The sequence below is a fragment of the Gopherus flavomarginatus genome, chromosome 11, assembly GCF_025201925.1.
Source record: "Gopherus flavomarginatus isolate rGopFla2 chromosome 11, rGopFla2.mat.asm, whole genome shotgun sequence".
NCBI lineage: Eukaryota > Metazoa > Chordata > Testudines > Testudinidae > Gopherus > Gopherus flavomarginatus.
Genome location: NC_066627.1, coordinates 47,202,832 through 47,223,828, shown reverse-complemented (window position 1 = coordinate 47,223,828; position 20,997 = coordinate 47,202,832). Strand labels below are relative to the sequence as shown.

At 45.5% G+C, this 20,997-nt stretch overlaps 1 protein-coding gene across 8 annotated transcripts in view; it reads left to right on the top strand.

The window, feature by feature from the left end:
• Positions 1-20,997, top strand: part of KCNQ2 (potassium voltage-gated channel subfamily Q member 2) — a 120,546-nt gene that overhangs the window by 31,728 nt on the left and 67,821 nt on the right. For all 8 annotated transcript variants that reach the window (XM_050918667.1, XM_050918661.1, XM_050918666.1 and 5 more), the window contains exon 2: positions 18,478-18,568. In XM_050918667.1, the coding sequence (XP_050774624.1) occupies positions 18,478-18,568 (91 nt within the window). The remainder of the gene's footprint in view (positions 1-18,477; positions 18,569-20,997) is intronic.

The following is a 20,997-nucleotide window of genomic DNA, read 5'->3' as shown; positions in this document are numbered from 1 at the left end:
CTGCGGGAACTATGGGATAGCTATGGAATAGCTACCCACAGTGCAACGCTCCGGAAATCGACGCTCGCCTCGGACCATGGACGCACACCGCCGAATTAATGTGCTTAGTGTGGCCGCATGCAATTGACTTTATACAATCTGTTTTATAAAACCGGTTTATGTAAAATCGGAATAATCCCGTAGTGTAGATGTACCCAGAGTCTGGTGCTTGTTTCTAAGGCATTTTAATCTGTGTTGCTCTCACACACACAGCCAAGCAGAACACAGTGGAGCCTAGGTGGGCTGAGAGGTAGAGATCTTTTCCTTCATATGGTGTAAACTACAGGCGCAAGCTGAATCTCACGTTCTGGGGCAGGACTGCTACAATTCCGGTTTGCAGTAAGGTCCAATACATGTGCATTTTGAGACAGTCCTCCTGCCTGCACTTAGGCTGCATCCTGCAGAGTGTCCCTGTTTTTGTATATTTCATTTCCCCCCATGGAATGTTTAGACCAGATGCAACATCTGGCTCTTCACCGAAATCTTGCTTTTCACCCAGTTTTATTTTACAGCTGAGTTAACTCAGGTCAAATGAGTTGCCTGAAGTCACTCAGAGAAGCATGACCTCAGCAGGAGGAGGAGAATGCAGGAGGGTGCTTCACATGCGTGAGCCATTAGATCACAGGGCATTTTTCTCAACTTTCTTCTCTGTTACTGTGTATTTCTGATGAGAGATCAGAGACCAAGGCAGAGCAGGGGCTGACAACCCAAGGAGCAAAATGGTTTGGTTTGTTTATGCAAGAAAAGAACTCCAGTGCGGGGACTGATAGTTTCTCAGAAGGGGTGAGGGGAGAGGAGACACCCTTTTTGGAGTGCGCTGTAGAATCAAAGGTTTCACTCATATTTCAGGGTGAATAATTTTTGTAGAGTATTGCCTGGACTTTGAGCCTTGTAACTCATCTTAAATTCAAAGGATGGGCTCTGAATAAACGCCCACACAGCCTGCTTTGAAATGGGTTAAATCCCAAACAATGGGTGCTAAACATAAGCGGACTTAATGTGCACTTCCCTTCATAAGGTACTGTAATTGTCCAAGTCTCTCATACATACCAGTTGGTCAAGTGCATACAGTTTATAGAAAGATCTCTCAGCCCAGCAGTGCACTCTGGGGCTGCATTTTAGCACAGCAAAGACCCTCCTGGCAGCTGCAGTGTCTTGATTAATACTGAGGGTTTTCCTCCAGACATCTGGCTCTTCTGTGGCTGTCTGCACAGTGCAAAGTGACTATGCGGATGAGCGTTACCAAATAATTCATGTTAGATTAGGACAAAGAGAAACAAATGAGGCTGGAACTTTGCCTGCCTTGCTTTTTATTAATAAGATTTTTGTTCCATGATCAGATGCCCCAGGTAAGTCAAATGATTAGCACCAGGTAAACTTTTCTTAACACTTCAGTTCTCAGATTGAACTCTTTCCTCCGCCCTGCACTTGTGGATTTTCCATAAATAGGTCTTGGTTTTAATTTTTATTTTCTTTCTTTATATTTATTTCACAAGGCTCCAATCCAGCAAAACACCTAACCACAGGCATTCCAGTATGCGTATGCCTAATGCTTTGCTGGGCTTGGGACCAGATCCGCTGTGTAAAAAAAAAAATAAAAAAAATTCAGCCTGAGAGTGGCTCGTGGACTGAACCACTAATATACAGCTTCTCAATAGTTCCTGTTCAATTTTTGAGCTGTATGACGGGGAAATCAAGCCATGTGGCATTGTTCCTGTACTTTGGTCGGGTGGCTATAATTTATAAACAGGAGGAAAAAGCCTAGTAAGCTCTGATCATAGCTAAACTGACCAAACCCTCAGTGCACACACAGCTAGGTTGATGGAAGAATTCTTCCATCACCTAGCTACTGCTGCTCGGAGAGGTTGGATTACCTAAATCTATAGAAATTTCTCTTTTGTTGATGCAGAAAGTGTCTACACAAGGGGTAGGCAACCTATGGCACGCGTGTCGAAGGCAGCACGCGAGCTGATTTTCAGTGGCACTCACACTGCCCGAGTCCTGGCCACCAGTCCAGGGAGCTCTGCATTTTAATTTAATTTTAAATGAAGCTTCCTAAACTTTTTAAAAACCTTTACCGTACATACAACATAGTTTAGTTACATAAGTTATAGACTTATAGAAAGAGACCTTCTAAAAACATTACAATGTATTACTGGCATGTGAAACCTTAAATTAGAGTGAATAAATGAAGACTCGGCACAGCACTTGTGAAAGGTTGCCGACCCCTGTTCTACACTATGGCGCTGTGGCAGTGTGACTGTAGTGTAGACATGCTTGCTGTAGGTCTTGGGATTGAGAAGGGGAAATTAATTCTCTAAGGGGCAGGGAAATGTCCTGCCCTTTTTCCTTAAAAAAAAGCATTACTGGTTAAATACACGGGACTCAGATTTTAAAATATCAAGTTCTTTCCTCTCTGAGGAGGAGAGAGTGATTTGAGAGTAGTGGTCTTTTCCAGCAAAATTTACGTTCAGTTTATTCTTCTTTCGTCCATACCCAGGTTATTGTGTTTGTGAGTGTACAACTACAGACCCTCTTTCCGAAGGTGGTGGCTACTTGTTTTTATGGCCCATTTGATCTGTTTCCACAGTGCCAGTCTAAGACAACCACGTGGGCCACTGAACTGCGGATACCTGCACAAAAACGAAAATGAGCTTCACCCTGAAAATTGGCGCAGTCGAAACCTCATTCACACAAATGTTCATGGCAAGCAAATAGAGAGACGTGTCTAGATAGACACAAGGGGAGACAGAGGTGTGTGCAAACACAGTGCTGTGTTTAAAGACTCACTTTTCCACCGGTATCTTTATGTTCACAAAGATCCCCAGAGAACCAAATATTCTTTAAAATTACTTCCTAAAAAGCCTCAGTCTACTCAGAATGACCCCTTCCTCCCCTCCCCCGCAGCTCTAAAGAAATGCTGAGCGACGCCGTCTAAGCTCTCCAGCACGTCTTTCTGTGTCTGTAGCAAAGGGCCTGATTAAGTTGTCTTCTTGCATGTTGACTTGTTATAGGGAATCTAATGATACGCTGTCTGTTTGCAAACCCCAGTGCCCTGATGAGGCTCCCGTAGTATCCTCATGTAGTATGATGGAAATAGATGAAAGGTTAATTTCAGGGTGTCATCATTCGTCTCGACTTGTCTCTGAAAATTAGGACATTCTCTATGGGGCGAATCCCACCCATGTTCTCTCTGGATCTGCAGACAGCACTGACTGCAGTCTGGTTCCACGGTTGCAGCATGATTCCATTGCGTCCGAGAGGAATGGTTGCTGCCACCCCCAAGTAGTATCCAGAGGAGCAGCCATAAGGTGGCCATATTGCTTGCGCTGCGCAGGGGTTCCCCTCTGCAGCTTGGCGATCCAGCCCAACCTACCCCTTATGGACTTACCCAGAGCACAGCCCAGATGTTCAGGCTGCGGCCAGAAGTTGTCCCTTTTGGAGGGCTCTGCAGATGTTACACTTCCCACTTTATGCTGCTGTCATTCATACTACTCAGGGCTTTGCATTTACAGAACACCTTTTATCTGAGGCTCTCAGCTGACAGGATATTAAATACGCTCAGATGGAACAGAAAATGCAAACATTAATCCAGGCAGGCTTCTACTCACCAATTTAGCTATTTAAAAGTTTATAAACCATGAAAACCATTCTTGGGTCTTGCCAGCTCTTCCTGCCACAGAAGCTATAGTTATGTGGGGCTTTGGGAACTTTCACCAGGACTAAACTCATTGTAAGTGCATTAGTTCAACATGGTAACTGTACCTGTACAAACAAGCAAGTCTGTTCCCTGCCACTTCTTAGGCCTTTGACACAGGTGGTTCTTATTACTAATTAGAGACTGCAGGTTGGAAAGGAGGAAGATCTGAGTCTTTTTGGAGCAGGAAAGGGAAGGCAAGAAAGATCTGAGCCTTAATGGATGGAGAGAGAAGGAGGCCACAACCATGCTGGGTGTTGGGAAAAGGGGTTGGATCCTTTTTTGGCCTGGTGCACAGCTGGAGAACTTGGCTTTGTTTGGGAACAGATAAAGGTATAAAGTATTCTTTATTAGTTTCATCCATAATCCTCTTGCTTTCCTTCCATCCATAACTAGTGATGAATGGATCTCATAGACTCATAGACTCTAGGACTGGAAGGGACCTCGAGAGGTCATAGAGTCCAGTGCCCTGCCCCCATGGCAGGACCAAATACTGTCTAGACCATCCCAAATAGACATTTATCTAACCTACTCTTAAATATCTCCAGAGATGGAGATTCCACAACTTCCCTAAGGTTGGGAGCTGGGTTTGGGTTTGGAGTCATAGAAGGGACGACTGAGATCATCTAGCCCAACCTCTTGCCCAGCACAGGCATTAGAACGTTCCCCAGTGATTTCTTCATCAGCTCCAGTGACCTGTGGTTGAGCTGGAGAGAAGCTTTTAGAAAGATATCCAAAGCTCCCAGAAATTCAGGTGCTTCCTGAATTTTCAAGTGTGGGAGCCTAAAATCTGGCACTTAAATTCATGTTTGTGCATGTAAATTAAGTGGCCAGATTTGAAGGGATGCTGAGATTACTCATGTGAATTTAGACTACTCCTGTGGCTAAAGAATTGCAGGAAATGGGTGAAAAACTTCATTGCGTAAAATCATACCGTCTTCAGGGTTCTCATCACCGCATTTTTAGGAGCTACAGATGATTAAAATGTAGCTGTAAATGCCTCTGGTACTTGATGGCTTTCAGGGTAAGTTTTACAGCTCTGGTCACCTTAAATGTCAATGCCATTTCACCTTGGTTTATTGTCATGAGTGCATTTGCATAGCCTTCAGTTTACACTAAGTCTTGAATTCCTTTAAAGTCAGCAGTTTCCAGAGATCGCAGCACAGAATTACTGGAATTACTGGCACATTGCCAGTAATCATTTTCGTTTTATTGTAGTGCAACAGTTAGTGTTTAGTTTATGTCCCAAAAGACCATTGTCAAGTCCTTTAAAAAATATTTTGAAATTTATTTTTATTCTCTATTGTGTGGCTCTAAAATACCATAAAACAAAATGCTTTTTCCTTTCCAATTTTCCCCTTTCCTGTCATTTAAGTCAGTGGTTCTCAAGCAGGGGTACACGTACCCCTGGGGTACTCAGAGGTCTTCCGGGGGTACATCAACTCAGCTAGATATTTGCCTAGTTTTACAACAGACTACATAAAAAGCGCAAGCAAAGTCAGTACAAACTAAAATGTCATACAATGACTTGTTTATACTGTTCTATATACTATACACTGAAATGTAAGTACAATATTTATATTCCAGTTGATTTATTTTATAACTATATGGTAAAAATGTTATGGTGGCTGCATCACGAGAGGGAGCACAGATGCATGGCACTGCATTTCTGTAGGACCTATGTAAACAGCGGTTATTTATAAAAAATTAGTTCAGCAACAAATTGATGGACTTTTTATTGTTGTGAAAAAGAGGTGTTTAGAGTCAGAGGAGTCACAAGTACATACCTCATTAAAAGCAGGTCAGTTTTTTAGCTTTACAGTGATTCATTAATATAGTCGTGGAAAAATCTTTTCACACATCTCATAGGGCAAGTAGCTTTATTTTACTTACTTTTTTTCCAGAGAGGATACGTTAAATATAATGTACGTTTCATTATCATTTATCATCATGAATCAGAGTGGCAAGCAGATTTTGTGCTGGGGCTGGTCAATTGTCAGTTTGCAAGGTCATTTTAACGTAGCATCTGGATCTCTCTTGGACAGGCATGCATTGATTTCAGCAGACTTTGGAGTTATTAGTTATTTTATGATAGCAACACCTAGAGGACCCATCTAAGTTGGGGCTTCATGGTGCCTGGCACTGTACAACTGCAGCAGGAGACGTATCTTGCTATGAAGAATTTACAGTCTGAGCAGAGAAGGCAGACAAAGGGTAGGAGGATAGACCAAGGCACAGAGAGGTGAAGCAGTTTGCTCAGTGAAGAGCCAGCAATGGAACCCAGATCTCCCTACTTCCAGGCCAATGCTCTAACCCGCTGGTCCATGCTTGCCTTAAAAATAGGTTCAAAACCATGACCCCATATCTGAGTACCCCTGCTCTTCAGAAAGTTTCACCAGATCTGAGCTTTGCATCCTACCAGCAGCTTTATTTCTACAAGTAGTAATAATAATAATGATAATTAATAATAAATACCTCTCTCTTATATAGTTGATAAATATTCAGCTCTGCACATGAGAGCCAGCCAATACCGCTACCTCCATTGATAACATCCTGCAGGGCCTGACAACCCCCTGTTCTGGAGCAGGCTACTGTCTTCACCATGGTTCTAACCAGAACTGGCACCTTTAATGAGGACCCCGCCAATGAATTTCACATTAACATTTCTTATTGCATGTTAACATTACCCAGAGTCAAGGCTGCAGAGATAATTGGCTCTGATTTGATGTATTGCTTTAAAAATTAGATTTCATTCCAACCTCCACACCCTTTGCTGGTTCATTTCTCTTTTCCCAGCTATCCATTTCTGTCCTTAGCCCTTTCCTGTATTATCATGGTGGATTAGGCAAAATTAAACTAGGCTAAAAAATTATGGTTCTCCAGATTTTCCATCTGTGTGAGTGGAGTGGGAACAGACACCACCTTAATGCTTAGAAATGGAGTCCTCCTAAGAGCTGTTTCTCCCCTCTGCCATAGGGGGGAGGCACTTTCTATTCTCCATCTGGTGAAATCTGCATCATTCCATGGCGGTTAAGTTATACTAGCTGGTTGCCTGTTAAAACCAGTAAGGATTATATTATTATTAATTGTGCAGTGATAATGCTTAGAAGCCCTGGTCTAGGATGGTATTTTGAGGGCTATTTTATATTACAGCGTTGCTTTTGTAGAGTCAGGCCACCCGTTCGTTAACATTCTCTTAGGCAGACAGTGCTTTTTTTGGTGCTTAAGTTTTGGTGCTTATTAATAATGTATTGAATGTAGATGCAGCTGTGAGTGGCAAGAGTCAGATCTCAAGCGCCTCAAGTTGGGCTCCCAAAAAATGAGGCACCCATGAAAAGTTTGACTTAAATGGTTTGCTCAGCATATCAGGTAGGAACTCTGTAGCAGAGATAGAGATAGAATCCAGTCCTCCCGGGTGGCAGTCGGTTTGCCTTAACCATGCGATCATCATTTCTCTTCCTGCATTCCCCTGCCTTCCCACTACAAAACTTTGATAGCAAATAAGGGAGGGGTCCTATAGACAACACTCTCCTTCACTACACAGCCCTGATCCATCTCCAGAGCAGGGCTCGTCTGTGCACTGAATGAGGCAGGGGTCCTGTGAGGAAAAAAGGAGATTATGGAATTGAAGGGTGGATAGTAAAGAGGGTTGAATTAAGGCTGCACAGGCATTCTAGCATTTCCCACCACTCCAGGGCGTAGTAGTTGCTCCACTCACCGCTCACTCCCTAGGGGTTGCAAATAACCCTTCTTCCCAGAGCCCTATGGTTTGCAGAGAGTTCCATCGTCCCTGGCATGCAAGGGTCTGCATTTCCCCTTTCTGGCTGCCCTTGTGCTGCTCACAGGTTTCTGGTTATAGCCCCTCTTCTGCCCCTTCCGCCAGCTCTCTATGGTCCCATTGGAGAGACACCCTCTCTCCCTAAGAGAAAGGCTGCCTCTTTTGTATCCCAGCAGGCCTGTCTGTCAGCCTTCATGCACTCAGAATCCCTTAAAAGACAGTTTAATGGAGGAGATAGTGGCACTTTGCCTTTAAAGGGTGACCTCTTTCTGTTACAGCCAAAGAAAGAAAGAAGGAAAGCCATTTCCTTGATGGCACAACTATTCAGCCTTGCTGCTAACAATTGTACCAATCACGAGGTACCATGTATTGCTCTGGTTCCTGGAGGACCCTGTATTTCTGAGGTTTCTGGTCCATGCGAGGGGATTTTGCTTGTGGAACTTCAGCGATGAATAGAACCCATGGAGCTGAGAGCAGAAAGTAGCAGCTTCCCAATAGCCTGGCCATCAGACTGCCAGTGTCTTTCCTGCAGCCTCCCACACAGTGCAGAGATGTGGCGACGCTGTAATTAATGTTGGACCTGGCAGTGTCATTGGCATCAGTTCTTAATTGGGCTCCATGGCAGTCGAAGCCCAGGGGAACACTTACCAGCAAGCACCTGTGTCATTAGCTCACATCAATTATAACACTAAGGAGACTGTTCAGTGTCAGTGAGCAGAGTAATCACATGTCACTGCTCCCATCTCACTCTCCTCTTCGGATGTCAGAGATGCAGCTGGCAGCCGGCGGAAAAGGCAGCAGTTCTGCATATGGGAGAATTGCCTTTTGTCTTGTAAAGGAATGCATGCTGCATTCTATACCCAGGCATCCGAAGGGGAAAGATGGGCCTGAGACATCTGCACTCTGGGGTCGGATGCACAGGGGCTGGGCTGGTTTGCAGCACCCCATGGGTGGAGAAATCTAAAAAAAAAGCATCACACTCCCATGGAGGGGGGGTCTCAGGAGGCCTCAGTGAAGGGGATGAAAGAAACTACTTTCTTCCTCCCTCCCTCTTCCTCCTGCTGCTGCTCCTGTTCCTCTCGTGCCCTGTCTCACTTCTACCCTAATCATGCTCTGCTGTAGTTCCTCACGCTCATGCCATGCTCAGCACCTCTTCAAGAGGCTGAGTGGCAGGGGAGGGGATGGAGGAAAAGGAGCCTCTTTACCCAGCATTGCTTCCCGCACCAGCCTCAACCAGCCCCAGCACCCTTCAGTGCCAGTGTCCCATGGCAGCAGTCCTTACCCAGGCTGCTGCACCATCAGCAACCCCCCATACTGCAGGGCACCTCATTTGCACACCCACTTTGCATGCGCAAAGGAAAGATCACTAGTCATTTCTGTCCACGTGGTCTGTGTCTTCTTTGTGCCTCCCGCCCAGCAGTTGCACACACTGAATTATATTTTCAGCTTAGGTAGGCGAAATGGTTTGCGTGTGTGTTCGTATCAGCACTTATTGCATTTAAGAGCCTGTTATCAATAAAACTATCAAAAATGTAACCCACCTCCTTGTTCACTAATCAGGCCCTGTTAGAAAGAAAAAGAAAGAAAGAAAGAAAGAAAGTTAGTTAGTTAGTTAGTATCTTTCTTTCTTTCTTTCTCACTCCAAAGTAGGTCTTTGCAGCAAAATCTAGGCCAGGCCACGAATAGGGTTGGCTGACCCAGACTGGTTTCTTCACTCGGTAATGCTTGGTTGGCTTCTCTACTACAATCTGTCACTTCAAGAGGGTTGATCCATGCAAATGAGATGAATAGCTGTAAATCTCCTGGCAGATTCCAAATCTCCTGAAATAGCTCGAGTACTGCGGGAAGCTATTACCTGCTGAGGAATTACTCTGGCTCTGCCCTTGGATCAGCTCCAATTCAAGTTTGGGGGGGGGGGAAACAATCGTGCAGTTTGCCTGGCATGGGAGGATTGGACAGCTCTTCCCTGTAGCCTGACTGTGCTTCTACTTCTTAATCAGCCTCTAAAGAATCAGTGCTGGGCAAATCTCTTTGACAGTGCTTCTGCCAGCGCTGAGGGGCTCCATCCGCTGTGCTTCTGACCTCAGCTTTTTGGGGATAGAAGAAGCCAAGAAAAGGCATCAGGCCTGGGTCTCCAGAAGGGCTGCAGGCTGGGGTCTATTCTATGGGACCTCCATTTAGGGGCCCATACATCTTCATTAAAAGCACTCTCAGGACATGGTTAGGACTTAGGGATGAAAAGACCTCTTGGGGTCTGAGGAGTTTCACTTGTTGCAAGCCCCCAAGCTTCATCGCCAAGATCAGATGTGACGTACATCAGGATACAGAATGTCACTTGGAGTGTGTTCATCTCACCTGCTTTTTTAAAGCCATGTGTTTGGTCATGGTCCTCTGGACGCTCCCTCCTCACTCGGGCAATGCATTCCTGTGTACACCTGGAGATTTGTTTGCTTGCCCAGTGAAGTGCCATCAGCCCAGGTGGCTTACAGAGGGGTGGGGAAATCTGACTGATTTCATACCCTTGTTTGGAGCAGGGCCAGTGGTTAACAGCTAAGGAAGGGATATCAGATTGACAGCTCTGGCTCCATGTGGTTCATAATCGAAGCCATAGTCAGTGCCAACGAGCACCATCTGTTGGAAACTTTACAAAGACTTACAATGAATAAGTGAGTTTTGGAGACAAATGAGCCTGCTGATGTCTCTTACCTGGAGTTCCGTGGGGCTGCTTGTTTCCAGTGCCCTTAATGAGACTGGTACAGTGTTTGAAATTAGGTTGCTGCAAAAGTTAAAATCCAACTGACTTGCCAACGACAAGCCGAGGGCACTAAGTCCCTCTCCAGTTCTGTACCTGCTTGTTACACGTCACCCCTTCACTCTGCCGGTTTGCCCTGTCTTTGTGCACAGGGAATGCACTGGGGCTATGTGAATTGTGTTCCTGAAAACCAAAGGGCAGCTGAGGTGTCCAATTCAGGCCTCTCTTGCCAATGTCCCTTTAACTCAGAAACTGTCCTGCGGTGCTGTCCCTCATGCGTTACCCTGTATTGCTTCCCAGCTCTGCAGTATTACTTGTGTTTTCCTACTTTAAGCTTTGGGTAAAGATGAAATCCACCACCAGCAACTACTGACCCTAGCTCCTGTTTCTGAATGGTAATCCAGCCTTTCCTCTGAGCGTTGTCCTTAGCACTGAAGTCCGGGCCTATATGTCTGTTTGTGCCTTCATTCTCCTCCACTGTGGGACCTGAGCTCTTGTTTCTATCTAGCAGCTAGTCTCAAAGGGAGAAAGTCACCAAGCACCCATACAAAGCACCCACTTAAGGCATGAAGCAGGGCTTTGAGCATCCCTGAATAGGCAGGGATGTACAGGTCAGTTGGGGTGGACCCTGGGCAGGCCAGGGGGTATTCCAATGGCCCTAATACATTACGTAGGGGTTAGCGGAGAGGACGTAGCCACGGAGGGGCTGTGCTGTACTCCGATTCCTTTCCTGTGGGTTGGAGATGTGCCAGTCACATATCCCTACTCCTGCGGAGTTCCTTGCAGGAACTGGAAATAACCTGGCTTTGTGCAGTCAGGAAACAATTTTACTCTAGGAGCATTTGTTCAGCTAGGTGAGACCAGAGCAGTTCATCTCAACAACGGTGAGCTGATCCAGGAATCAATATCCACTGTGGAAGAGAAAACATCTTAGGGACACACTGGGCCCAATCCTGCTAAATCAGAGTGACAGCATTTTACGCCCAGTTTGCACAGCTGTAACTGATGGCACATCTGGCAAGGCACGGGAGAATAACCAGAAGCTGCCTGAGTTTGGCAAGCTGAAGGCCTGGAGACTGGAGCCAAATGCTGAGATTCTGAGATCCAAAGTGTCAAACCTCTTTGGCACGTGGGTAGCACCACAGCTATTGATTGCAACTCGGAGCTGTGGCTGCTCCAGGATTGCTGCTCCGCTCAGCTTCCCTCCTGCTGATGCATCATGCAGCCACAGGCCATTTGCTCTTTGTCTCTCAGCCCATTGTGGTGCCCGTGCCACACTCCCTTATAGGCTGCATTGCTCTGTTATTTCTGCTTTGTCATGGGGCTGGCTCAGCAACGAGGGGCGGGTTAGGAATCAAGAGCAAGTGGACTCAACTGGCTGCCTGCTGGACGGGCTATGGAGAGACTGGGTTGCGGAGCTGAGTGCTGTACCAGGTGCCATTCAGCACGCTGGAGGGGTGGCTGACTCATCTATGGTCCCTCAGTAAAACTGAGGCTACCTCTGCTGCAAATCAGTGGCCTCTTCTGTGGAGGATGCACTCTAAAATACAGAGGGGCAAAGGATTCTGGATTGGGTTTGGCAGCTGTAGCAAAGGACAGCAGCAAGTCCCTCCGGGGAGCAGGTCTCTCTCCACAGTGATGTCCTACCCTGGGCTCTCCAGTGGCTGGAACATTTCATGTGCGGCTAAAGAGCATCTGCATGCTCCTACTGGATGGGGAAAGCGTAGTGCTGAGTGCGCCTTCCTTTGTCCCCCATTCCTCGATGGGGACTGATTCTTACACCGTTTGTGTTTGTAGCAGCAGTGGCTAGACACCTCACACTGCTGTTCTGCCACTGTGGAGTGTGTTCGGTGAGGGTGACGGGTTTGATTGTCGATCCCACTGGGCCTGCTGGGCGGAACTGTAGCCAACCTTCCCAGTGCAGCCGTGCAAGCCTGCTCCACAGCTCCGTTTAAGAAAGGGACCTGCTGGCTACTTTAGAGCAATGCAGCTTGATCAGCGGGGTGGGTGTCCTAAGCCTCACCTCCACCCCAGCTCCTGCCCAAAATATGCTGAGCTGGAAGAGGAGAGAGAGATGGGAATTGGGTGGGAAACAGTGTGGGGGGAGGAGCTCTCAGATCGGTCCCCTAGACACCCAGTCAGAGCCTTCTACCCTCTCTCCACTGTAGAAAGAGAGGGATGGCCTCAGTGCACAGCTGCCTACCCACCTGGGTTGATTCACTATGGAGATTAATCTTATGATTGGACCCCATCAGCTTCTTATGAGCCTCGTATGTTACTGGCCAAGGACACTGCTTTCTTGGTGCGTGGTGCCTGAAGGACTCCCCTCTGTGCTGTAGCCTTGGGTAGCCCAAGGGATGAGTCACAATGGTTAGTTAGGGTTAAAGAGACTACCCGGGAAGAGAGACACGGGCTGGCTCATCCTCATACAGACACCCTGAGTTCTGCAGCCCAGGATTCTGGATAGTCTGGTGAATGGGCATGTCTATAAGAAGCTCTCACCATCCTTTCTAATTTATTTGGTTGGTTATCTGCATCTGCCTCCATCGCAGGGAGCCCATGCTTGGCTGTGCCCATCTGCCAGAGCTAGCAGCAAAGATAAACGGAGTTCCTAGAAATATAAGGTGCAAGTTTGGTTCTTCCCCCTCTCCAGAGGCCGGTCCCTGTGTCGACAGGATTATTTGATGTTTCCAGCGAATGGTTTTAGTTCTTTAGCTCACGGGGTGGAGGCTCATGCTTTTGGCACTAAACGTTCTTGCCTTAAACCCCACTCTCCACCCAAGCAGAGGCTGTGGTTAAACACACCCTTGCTGCTCAGAGCACTAGGGGCAGACGCTGGGGCCTCCTTCCTGATCTGCAGCACCATCCCCCAGCTGTGCTTAGTGACATGATGCTTTTGCGATGGGGACAGGCGCTAGGATGGAACCGTCATTAATGTCACCGCGTTGGGGACCACTGGTCTGGAGCCACTGTTTAGACAGACCACTGGGGGCCATATGAAAAATGTACAAAAACTCTTGCCTATAATGATCGAACAGCTATTCAGTTACTCACCCTCATTGTCCATAGCCTTTGTGTGCTGACCTTGATGTCTGGGTCTTCACAGTCACTGCACGACATCTGCGGGGCTAGGACCTGTGTTCACGAAAATGCAGCATTATTGAGGTTTCTCTGGATGTCTGTCACGCTACGGGAGGCAGCAAGTTTTCATCGTATACCAGGGTTCAAATAAATACTGTAATTCCTTCCCACTTGGACTTTTTGCTGTCATGTTTATGGCCAGGGCGAGGCTAGACATCTGTGGCATTGACTGAGCTCAGTGGAACAAAACACAGTTTATTTGTAGCAGAAGCGAACGCTAGCCCCTGAACGAACATAATCTTAGAAATAGTCAAAATTCAATTTGCAGCGGCGTCAAGCGGAGCCAGCGAGATGAATTATTGAATGTTTTTACAAAGCGCAGGCTTTCAGTTTATCTCGGAGCTGGGGCCCTTTAGTATATTTTAAATATATTGTTAGTAAATTAATTTCACCCATTTTGTTTGAGCCAGTTCTTCTTGCTGCTGACTGACTGATACCTGCTTGGTTCGTGATTTGATGCCAGATATCTTCTTAACAAGGCATCCCAGGCTTTCGAATAGCCTGAGATTTCATGATGTCCTCAGGCAATGGAGTCAGGGTCATTTTCTTTCTGTCTTTTAATTGGTTTTAATGCATCTTGTGCTTGAAAAACGTACAAAACAGACAGGCTTGGAGACCGAAGTTCTGCCTTTATCCACGGATCCGTGGGTGACAAGATTTCTGGAACCAGGGCCCTGTTAGTCCCTGGCTTTTCTCTGCTGAGTATGCTTGTGAGAATGCCAGTCCTAAGAGTAGATTTTGGATTTGTAGGTGTTTTACCACTAGGGATTAAACAGAGACCACCTTGTTTTCCCTAGGCCACCAAGGATCCACTTGATGGTAATATTACTTACTTGATAATACTTTTTGCTACTGTGGGTTGGCTCTAAACTGGAGGCTGAGTGGTAAAATGCTCCTTATCTCAGTACCACTCATCTCAGAGAATCCAGATGGGGCAGGATTTTCAGAAGTGCTTAATTGCATTAAGAACACGAGTCCCAATGAAAGCCAATGGGACGTCTGTCGACCTCAGGTAGTACATGGCCCCCATCACCAGAGCCCCTCAGTGTCTTTAATGTATTGATACACATGATGCCGCTGGGATGCAGAGTGATGGGATTTGCCCCCATTTTCCAAATGGGGACCTGAGGCACAGAAAGGCTAAGGGACTTAGTCAAGGTCACATAGGAAGTCTGTGGCAGAGCAGGGACTAAATCCCAGGTCTCTCAAGACATAGGCTAATGCCCCAATCACTGGGCCATCCATGCGCTCTTAAATCATTTAGGTGCTTTTGAAAACCTCACCCATAATTTTCACGGAACACAACAGAGATGCTGGATGAAGCAGTGCACAGGGCTGGTCCACTGAGCCTCTGCACTGAGAGATCTGCACCCACATTCTGAACACATTTAAAAAGCAAATAGGCCAGGGAAGTCAATGAGGTTACCCCAGGGATGAGTTTACTGGGGTTCTTGTCCCTGCCTCTAGCGGTTGGCGCTCCACTGTTCAGTTATGCACGGCCAGCGTTCTTTACTCAGGGGAGGCGTAGGACTGGGTTAAACAGGTTGTGGCCTGGGTCAGGACTGAGAGTTTTGGACAGCACTGTGAAGGAAGCTAGTACAATGCCTGCTGGTAGTATGCCTTGCTTAAAGCCAGTGCAGTCAGCCCCTCCCTTTCACAGTGCAAGTGAAAACATAGCAACCGTCTTCTCCAGCTAAGACGTCATCAGCTGTGATCCTCCATTTGGCCTATTAATCTTTGCATTCTCCAGGAGGGATGACGAAGATCCTCCATTCATTTGCAGCACGTGTGAGATGGGGAGGAGGACTCATGAGACTGCTTTATTGACAGCACCACATCTGCAGCTTCTTAACCTCATCCCTTGAACACTCCACAAGCCCGCTAGATCTCACTGGCTAGGCTAATTGAGTATCAAAAGACCAAATCCAGAGCTCATTGAAGTAAATGGGAGTTTTGCCCTGGGTTTTAGCATTTGTAGGCTTTGCCCAAAGTACTATTTTTACACTTGTTAATTAATTAATCATGTTTATTGTGGTAGTGGCTAAGGGCCAACCAAGAATGGCACCAAATTGTGTTGGGTACTATACAAATACAGAGTAGTTGTCTTTAGTTTTTTGCAGATAAACCTAGATAGTCAATTAATATTATAGGGGAAAATTATAGTAGTTACAGACTTAGATTTTGATGCAGGACTCCTGGGTGGTATTGCTAGTGATGTTGATATGTAACAAGCATACAACAGTGTTTCTCAAACTTTTGTACTGGTGACCCCTTTCACATAGCAAGCCTCTGAGTGTGACCCCCCTTATAAATTAAACACACTTTTTTATATATTTAACCCCATTATAAATACTGGATGCAAAGCAAGGTTTGGGGGAAGTCTGACAGCTCGCGACCCCCTATGTAATAACCTTGTGACCTCCTGAAGGGTCCCAACCCCCTGTTTGAGAACTGCTAATATAACTCCTTTGTGCCTCAGTTTACCCCACGACCATTGGCAATAACACTACCCTTCTCTCACACGGAGGATTAATTAATGAATGTTTGTAAAATGCGTTAAGCTCTTTCAGAGAAAGGTACTGTTCTCTACTGAGTTATATTCTTATTAACTATTCCTCACCATTTAAAAAAAACTCTCTTGACATTATTTTGAACGCTGTATTTTCACCCTAGTTTTTCACTTCTAGTCACTATATAAAAAAGGCACGGGGGGTATCTTTTCTGATAAATTATTTTTATTGTCACCTTATCTTCCCCCCACTCAGCTTGTCTGTTTCTTCCACACGTTGAATCCAGTCTGTCATTCAGATTGCGAGCTGGCCAGGGAAAGTCAAAAGGGTTGGGCATATGGGAATTGGATTATGGTGAAATTATCTCTTCAAAAGGCTGGTGGATATTTGTAATTTCTTCATTAGTGCTGACTTGCCAACATGTATGGGTCGTACGAAGCATGAGGTTGCCATTAAACGCCTTTAAATTGTTAGTGGCTTGCTAATGTTTTAGCCTGAAAGTGGATTGTGTGTTTTGCCCCCATAGTCTCCCAGTTCCTTTGGCCTTTTAACTTTCCCATCCCTTTAGTTTCCCTGGGGGTTTGTGGGGCTGTATCAGTGGGGTTAATGAATTGTGACACCTCTCGGTTTCTCCATCATTAGCCTAGTACTTTTCTCCTCGCCCTCCTCCCCGAGGCATGGCACCAAGCCTGCTGCCAGACAGCGAGATTAATTCTTCATTTTCACAGAGAGAAAGTTCACTCCCCAGGGAAAAGCAAACAGGACAGAGATGTGTGCTAAAGTAAGATTCAGTGTTAAATATTCAGTGCGAGATGCAAGGATTTAACGACATGGTTTCCCTTTAATGTTACTGGAAGGCTGTGAAGAAGGAGAGGCATCTGTTTTGGAAGAGAGGAAGGCTGGATCTTTTTCCACCATAGGAACACAGGAACTGCCATTCCATATCAAAGCAGTGAACATGGAATCCAATATTCAGCCTTAATAATAGTAGGTGCTCAGATATTATTAGCAGCAGAGAACCCTACGACAGATAGATAGAATAGTCTGTCTCTGATGGTGGCCAAGACCAGATGTTTCAGAATCCAGAGTAATGGACCAAGTATAAGATAAATTTCCCTAGGACAAGTTCTTTGTGACTCTCATCAATTACTGATTTGCTTATGCTCTGATCCATGAGGATTCATATCCCTTATATTTATTATCCTAATTTAAATGTATGCTCCCATTTTTCCATGTACTAATCTAATGTTTATTTGACTCCTTTAAAGCTGCTGGCCTCGGTAATATCATATGGCAGAGAATTGCACAGGTTAAATTTGCGTCGTATTAATAATAATCTCTATCAATTTTAAATTTGTTGCAATTCAGTTTAATTGAATATCCTCTTCTGCTGGTGACCTGAGAAAGAGTAAATAAGAACACCTGATTTACCTTCTCTAGAGTGTTTATATCATATACCTTTATCATGTCATCCCTCATTAGCCTCCTCTCTAAACTAAGCAGCCCTAATCTTTTTCAGTTACTGGAAATCTTTTCATGCCATTTCTGCTGTACCTATTTTGGAATGGGTTGCCCAAACCTGAACACAATATTCTCGATGAGGGTGTACGATTGAATTATGTAATGGCATCATAATATTTTCAGTAGTATTTTGTGCATTCTAACATTTTTTGATTTTGGCAACTGTTCAAACATGGGGGAAAAAGACTTGAATTCAGTTCAGGGGATAAGTGCAAATTTTGATTGTTCATTCTCCAGTCCCACCCAAACCTGTTCTCCCTAGGCTGTAAATACTGAGCTACTCAGGGATAGGTCTGCTCTCATTGAGGCTGGTGTGAATCTGGAGTTACTCCGTTCACTTCAGTGGGATGAAACTGGGTCTTTTACTGGCATACCTGAGAACAGAATTGAATTTTAAGAGCCAAATTTTCCCTTCTGCAAAGGCCTATTTGGACTTAAAACATTAATCAGAGGTTAATCCTAAACTGAAATTCTCTTTGGAGAGCTAAAAACATGTGTCATGGCAGAGATTTTGAATTGATTTGTGAATAATATAATAACTGAGAAATTGTGCAGGAGTACATAATTACTATGGGAATATATATGGAAATATATTTGCCTGACATCTACAGTGGTGATATGCACTTATTTCACAATTGCTTTCCATGCAATTGCTATCAAAACTTGCAACAATTTCATTTGGTCAAATAAAGTGAAGTAATTGGGAAATGACCCAGTGCATACACTTTTCTAATAGTTGTAGAATGAGAACTCTGATCATATTTTGTGGAGCCACATTCTGCTCAGTTTGCACACTTGCAACAAACTATGGGATTTTATCAATGACTTACCCATTTTAGAATGCCTGGAGTGAACAGGTCAAATATTCCACTGACGATCTGTTAGAGACCACTTTTATAAAGAGGGACAGTACTGTTAAAATAGCATTGAGTGGAATGTTTCAAAATGTGATGTGGGTTAAATAGCTCGATGAACTACTCAAAATTTACACTCTAAAGATTGGCATTATTTTTTCTCTCCTTTTCTTTGTGTCATCCAGTTTTCTCCTAGTTTTCTCCTGCCTGGTACTATCTGTCTTTTCAACCATCGATGAATATCAGGACAGCTCTGAAGGGGCTCTCTACATACTGGTAAGTTGGGAGTTGCAAACATAAGACAGAGCATGAGCAAGAAACAAACAATATTGGGCTTTTCAAACATGGCAAGCATTTGAGCTGCGGCATTCAGGATAGATGGGGCAGAGGCCATGTCTGAGAATTGGCTGAGATGTCACTGGGGCATGGAGGGATTCAGCCTTCTAAGTGAGGGATAAGTATTTTCTCTCTCTGCAAACATTTGTCTGGATTTGACACGCTTTCCAATCCAAAGCCATGTAAATCTTTAAAAGCAAGCACCTAAGAGTAATACCTCTTGGAAGGAATGGGGAGTGTTTGTATTAACCTGTAAGAATCCTGAAGATCCAGCAATAACCACTTTCTCTTAAGGTGAAAGACAAATATGACTCCAAATCTAAGCTGGTGTATTAGCTCATGGTGCCACCTGGTTCATTTTGAATCATCTTTAATTTTTCTTGTCTCTGTTTCAGGTCTGGGTAACAATAGCACTGCATTTAGCCTGCACTCACAGGAGTGAAATCATTTATTATTTTCACTGAGTGTAAATCTGAAGTTATCTGGATTTGCCCCAGTGCAAACAAGGAAAGAATGTGGCTCACAGTCTCAAGGATGACTTTAAAAACGGAACTGGTGCATGTTCAATTTGTGTGTGTGTGTGTTTCTCTGTGATTGCAAAATCCTGTAGCATTGTGGGCCCTCATTGACAAGCTGGTTTGATGCCCATTTAAAAGTATGGCCCTAAATGGCTAAGCTGACATTGTACCACAGCAGAATCAGCCTAGGTGGTAGCCTCTGTTCCCCATGCTATACAGTTCTGCTTTTATCTGAGGGTATGGCTACACTTACAGTTGTACAGCGCTAGGAGTTACAGCTGTCTTCATACAGCTGTATAGGGAAAGCGCTGCAGTGTGGCCACACTGACAGCTACCAGCGCTGCAGTGTGGCCACATTTGCAGCATTTGCAGCGGTGTTGGGAGTGGTGCATTGTGGGCAGCTATCCCAGGGTTCAAGTGGCTGCAACGTGCTTTCCAAAATGGGGGGGGTGGAGTGTGACAGGGAGCATGGGGGAGACAGAGAGATTGGATTTTTGGAGCTGACACTGTTCTCAGCTCCCTGCCTTGCAAGTTCTAAGGACTGGAAGACACACAGCACCTACCTTGAATCATTTTAAAAGTTTTGACCCCTTCCCCCACCCCTCTCTTATTCACTAAATGCAAATTATGCATTCCTAAATAGCCTTCAGACCACATAAGCAGCTGCTCAACACGGACTTCCCCCTCCCCCTCTGCCGTGTGAGCGTGCCGTCTCTCTCTTCAAGCAAACAGCTGTGAACATTCCAAAGCAATTCCCCTGCCTGCCTCCGCTCACTCGCTCCAGCAAACAGGAGCTGTGTTTGTTTTTTAAATAAGCAGTTCGAGGGAGCTCGGAGTTCAGCCATTCTTCCGGTTTGTTGTGAGCAGGCATTCTGGGATACCTCCTAATACCCTGGAAGCCAATAACAGCGCTTTTGGTGGCCACACTTGATGAGCAGCGCTGCATCACCAGCGCTGCAATCGTTACACCCCAAGCAGACCAGGTGTACAGCCAGCGCTGCAGCCAGGGAGTTGCAGCGCTGGATGTGCCTTGCAGGTGTGGACAGTTACTAAGTTGCAGCGCTGTAAACCCACCACCAGCGCTGCAACTCTCCAGTGTAGCCAAGCCCTGAGCTGACATAAAGCCGAATGGTTTTACTTTTAAACAGCTTGGCATGCCTGACACTGACAGTCTGGCTTCCAGTAACGTGCTGAGTGATAGCTAGCAGAATTCCTATCGGCACAGACACTTACTTCATAGGGCTCCCAGAATTCATCGCCTCTCCCTGTCTTTGCCTTTCCCTTCATCCGCTCCCACTGTGCACATCAACCAGATACCAGAAGCTAGTGAAAGCTTAATGAGAGCCCTGTACGACTCAGTGTCAGCCCACGTGAGGTGAACACCACGAGTGAAGAAATCACAGAGAATGTAACATACTGACAGCGAGCAGAGCTTTGCAGCACGGTGGGCTCATTCCTTCTGTATCTCCATTTGTGGGGAGAAAAGCAACTGTGTGTTGGTACAAACGGCAGGTCAATAGTGAAGTGTCTTAGCTGGCGAGGCAGAAGGCTGTTGGAACAGGGTAGGAACTCAGTCGAGACTGGTGTGGATTTTTACGTAGTTTGGGTTAACCCATTAGAGTTCAGAAACCAATATAAATGTATTTAAACACAGAAGAACACAGGCCCAAACTTTCCAAGGGGCTTAGGACCAGACTTTCAATTGCTCAGCACTGACAGTTGGGCCAGTTTTTCAGAAGATCTCAGCTCCCACTTAGACACCGAACTAAGGACGTAAGGTGCTCACCTTCCAGCTGCTCCTGTTGTGACCCTTGTCCCCAGATTTTTCATAATTGCTCTCTGCCCAATGGA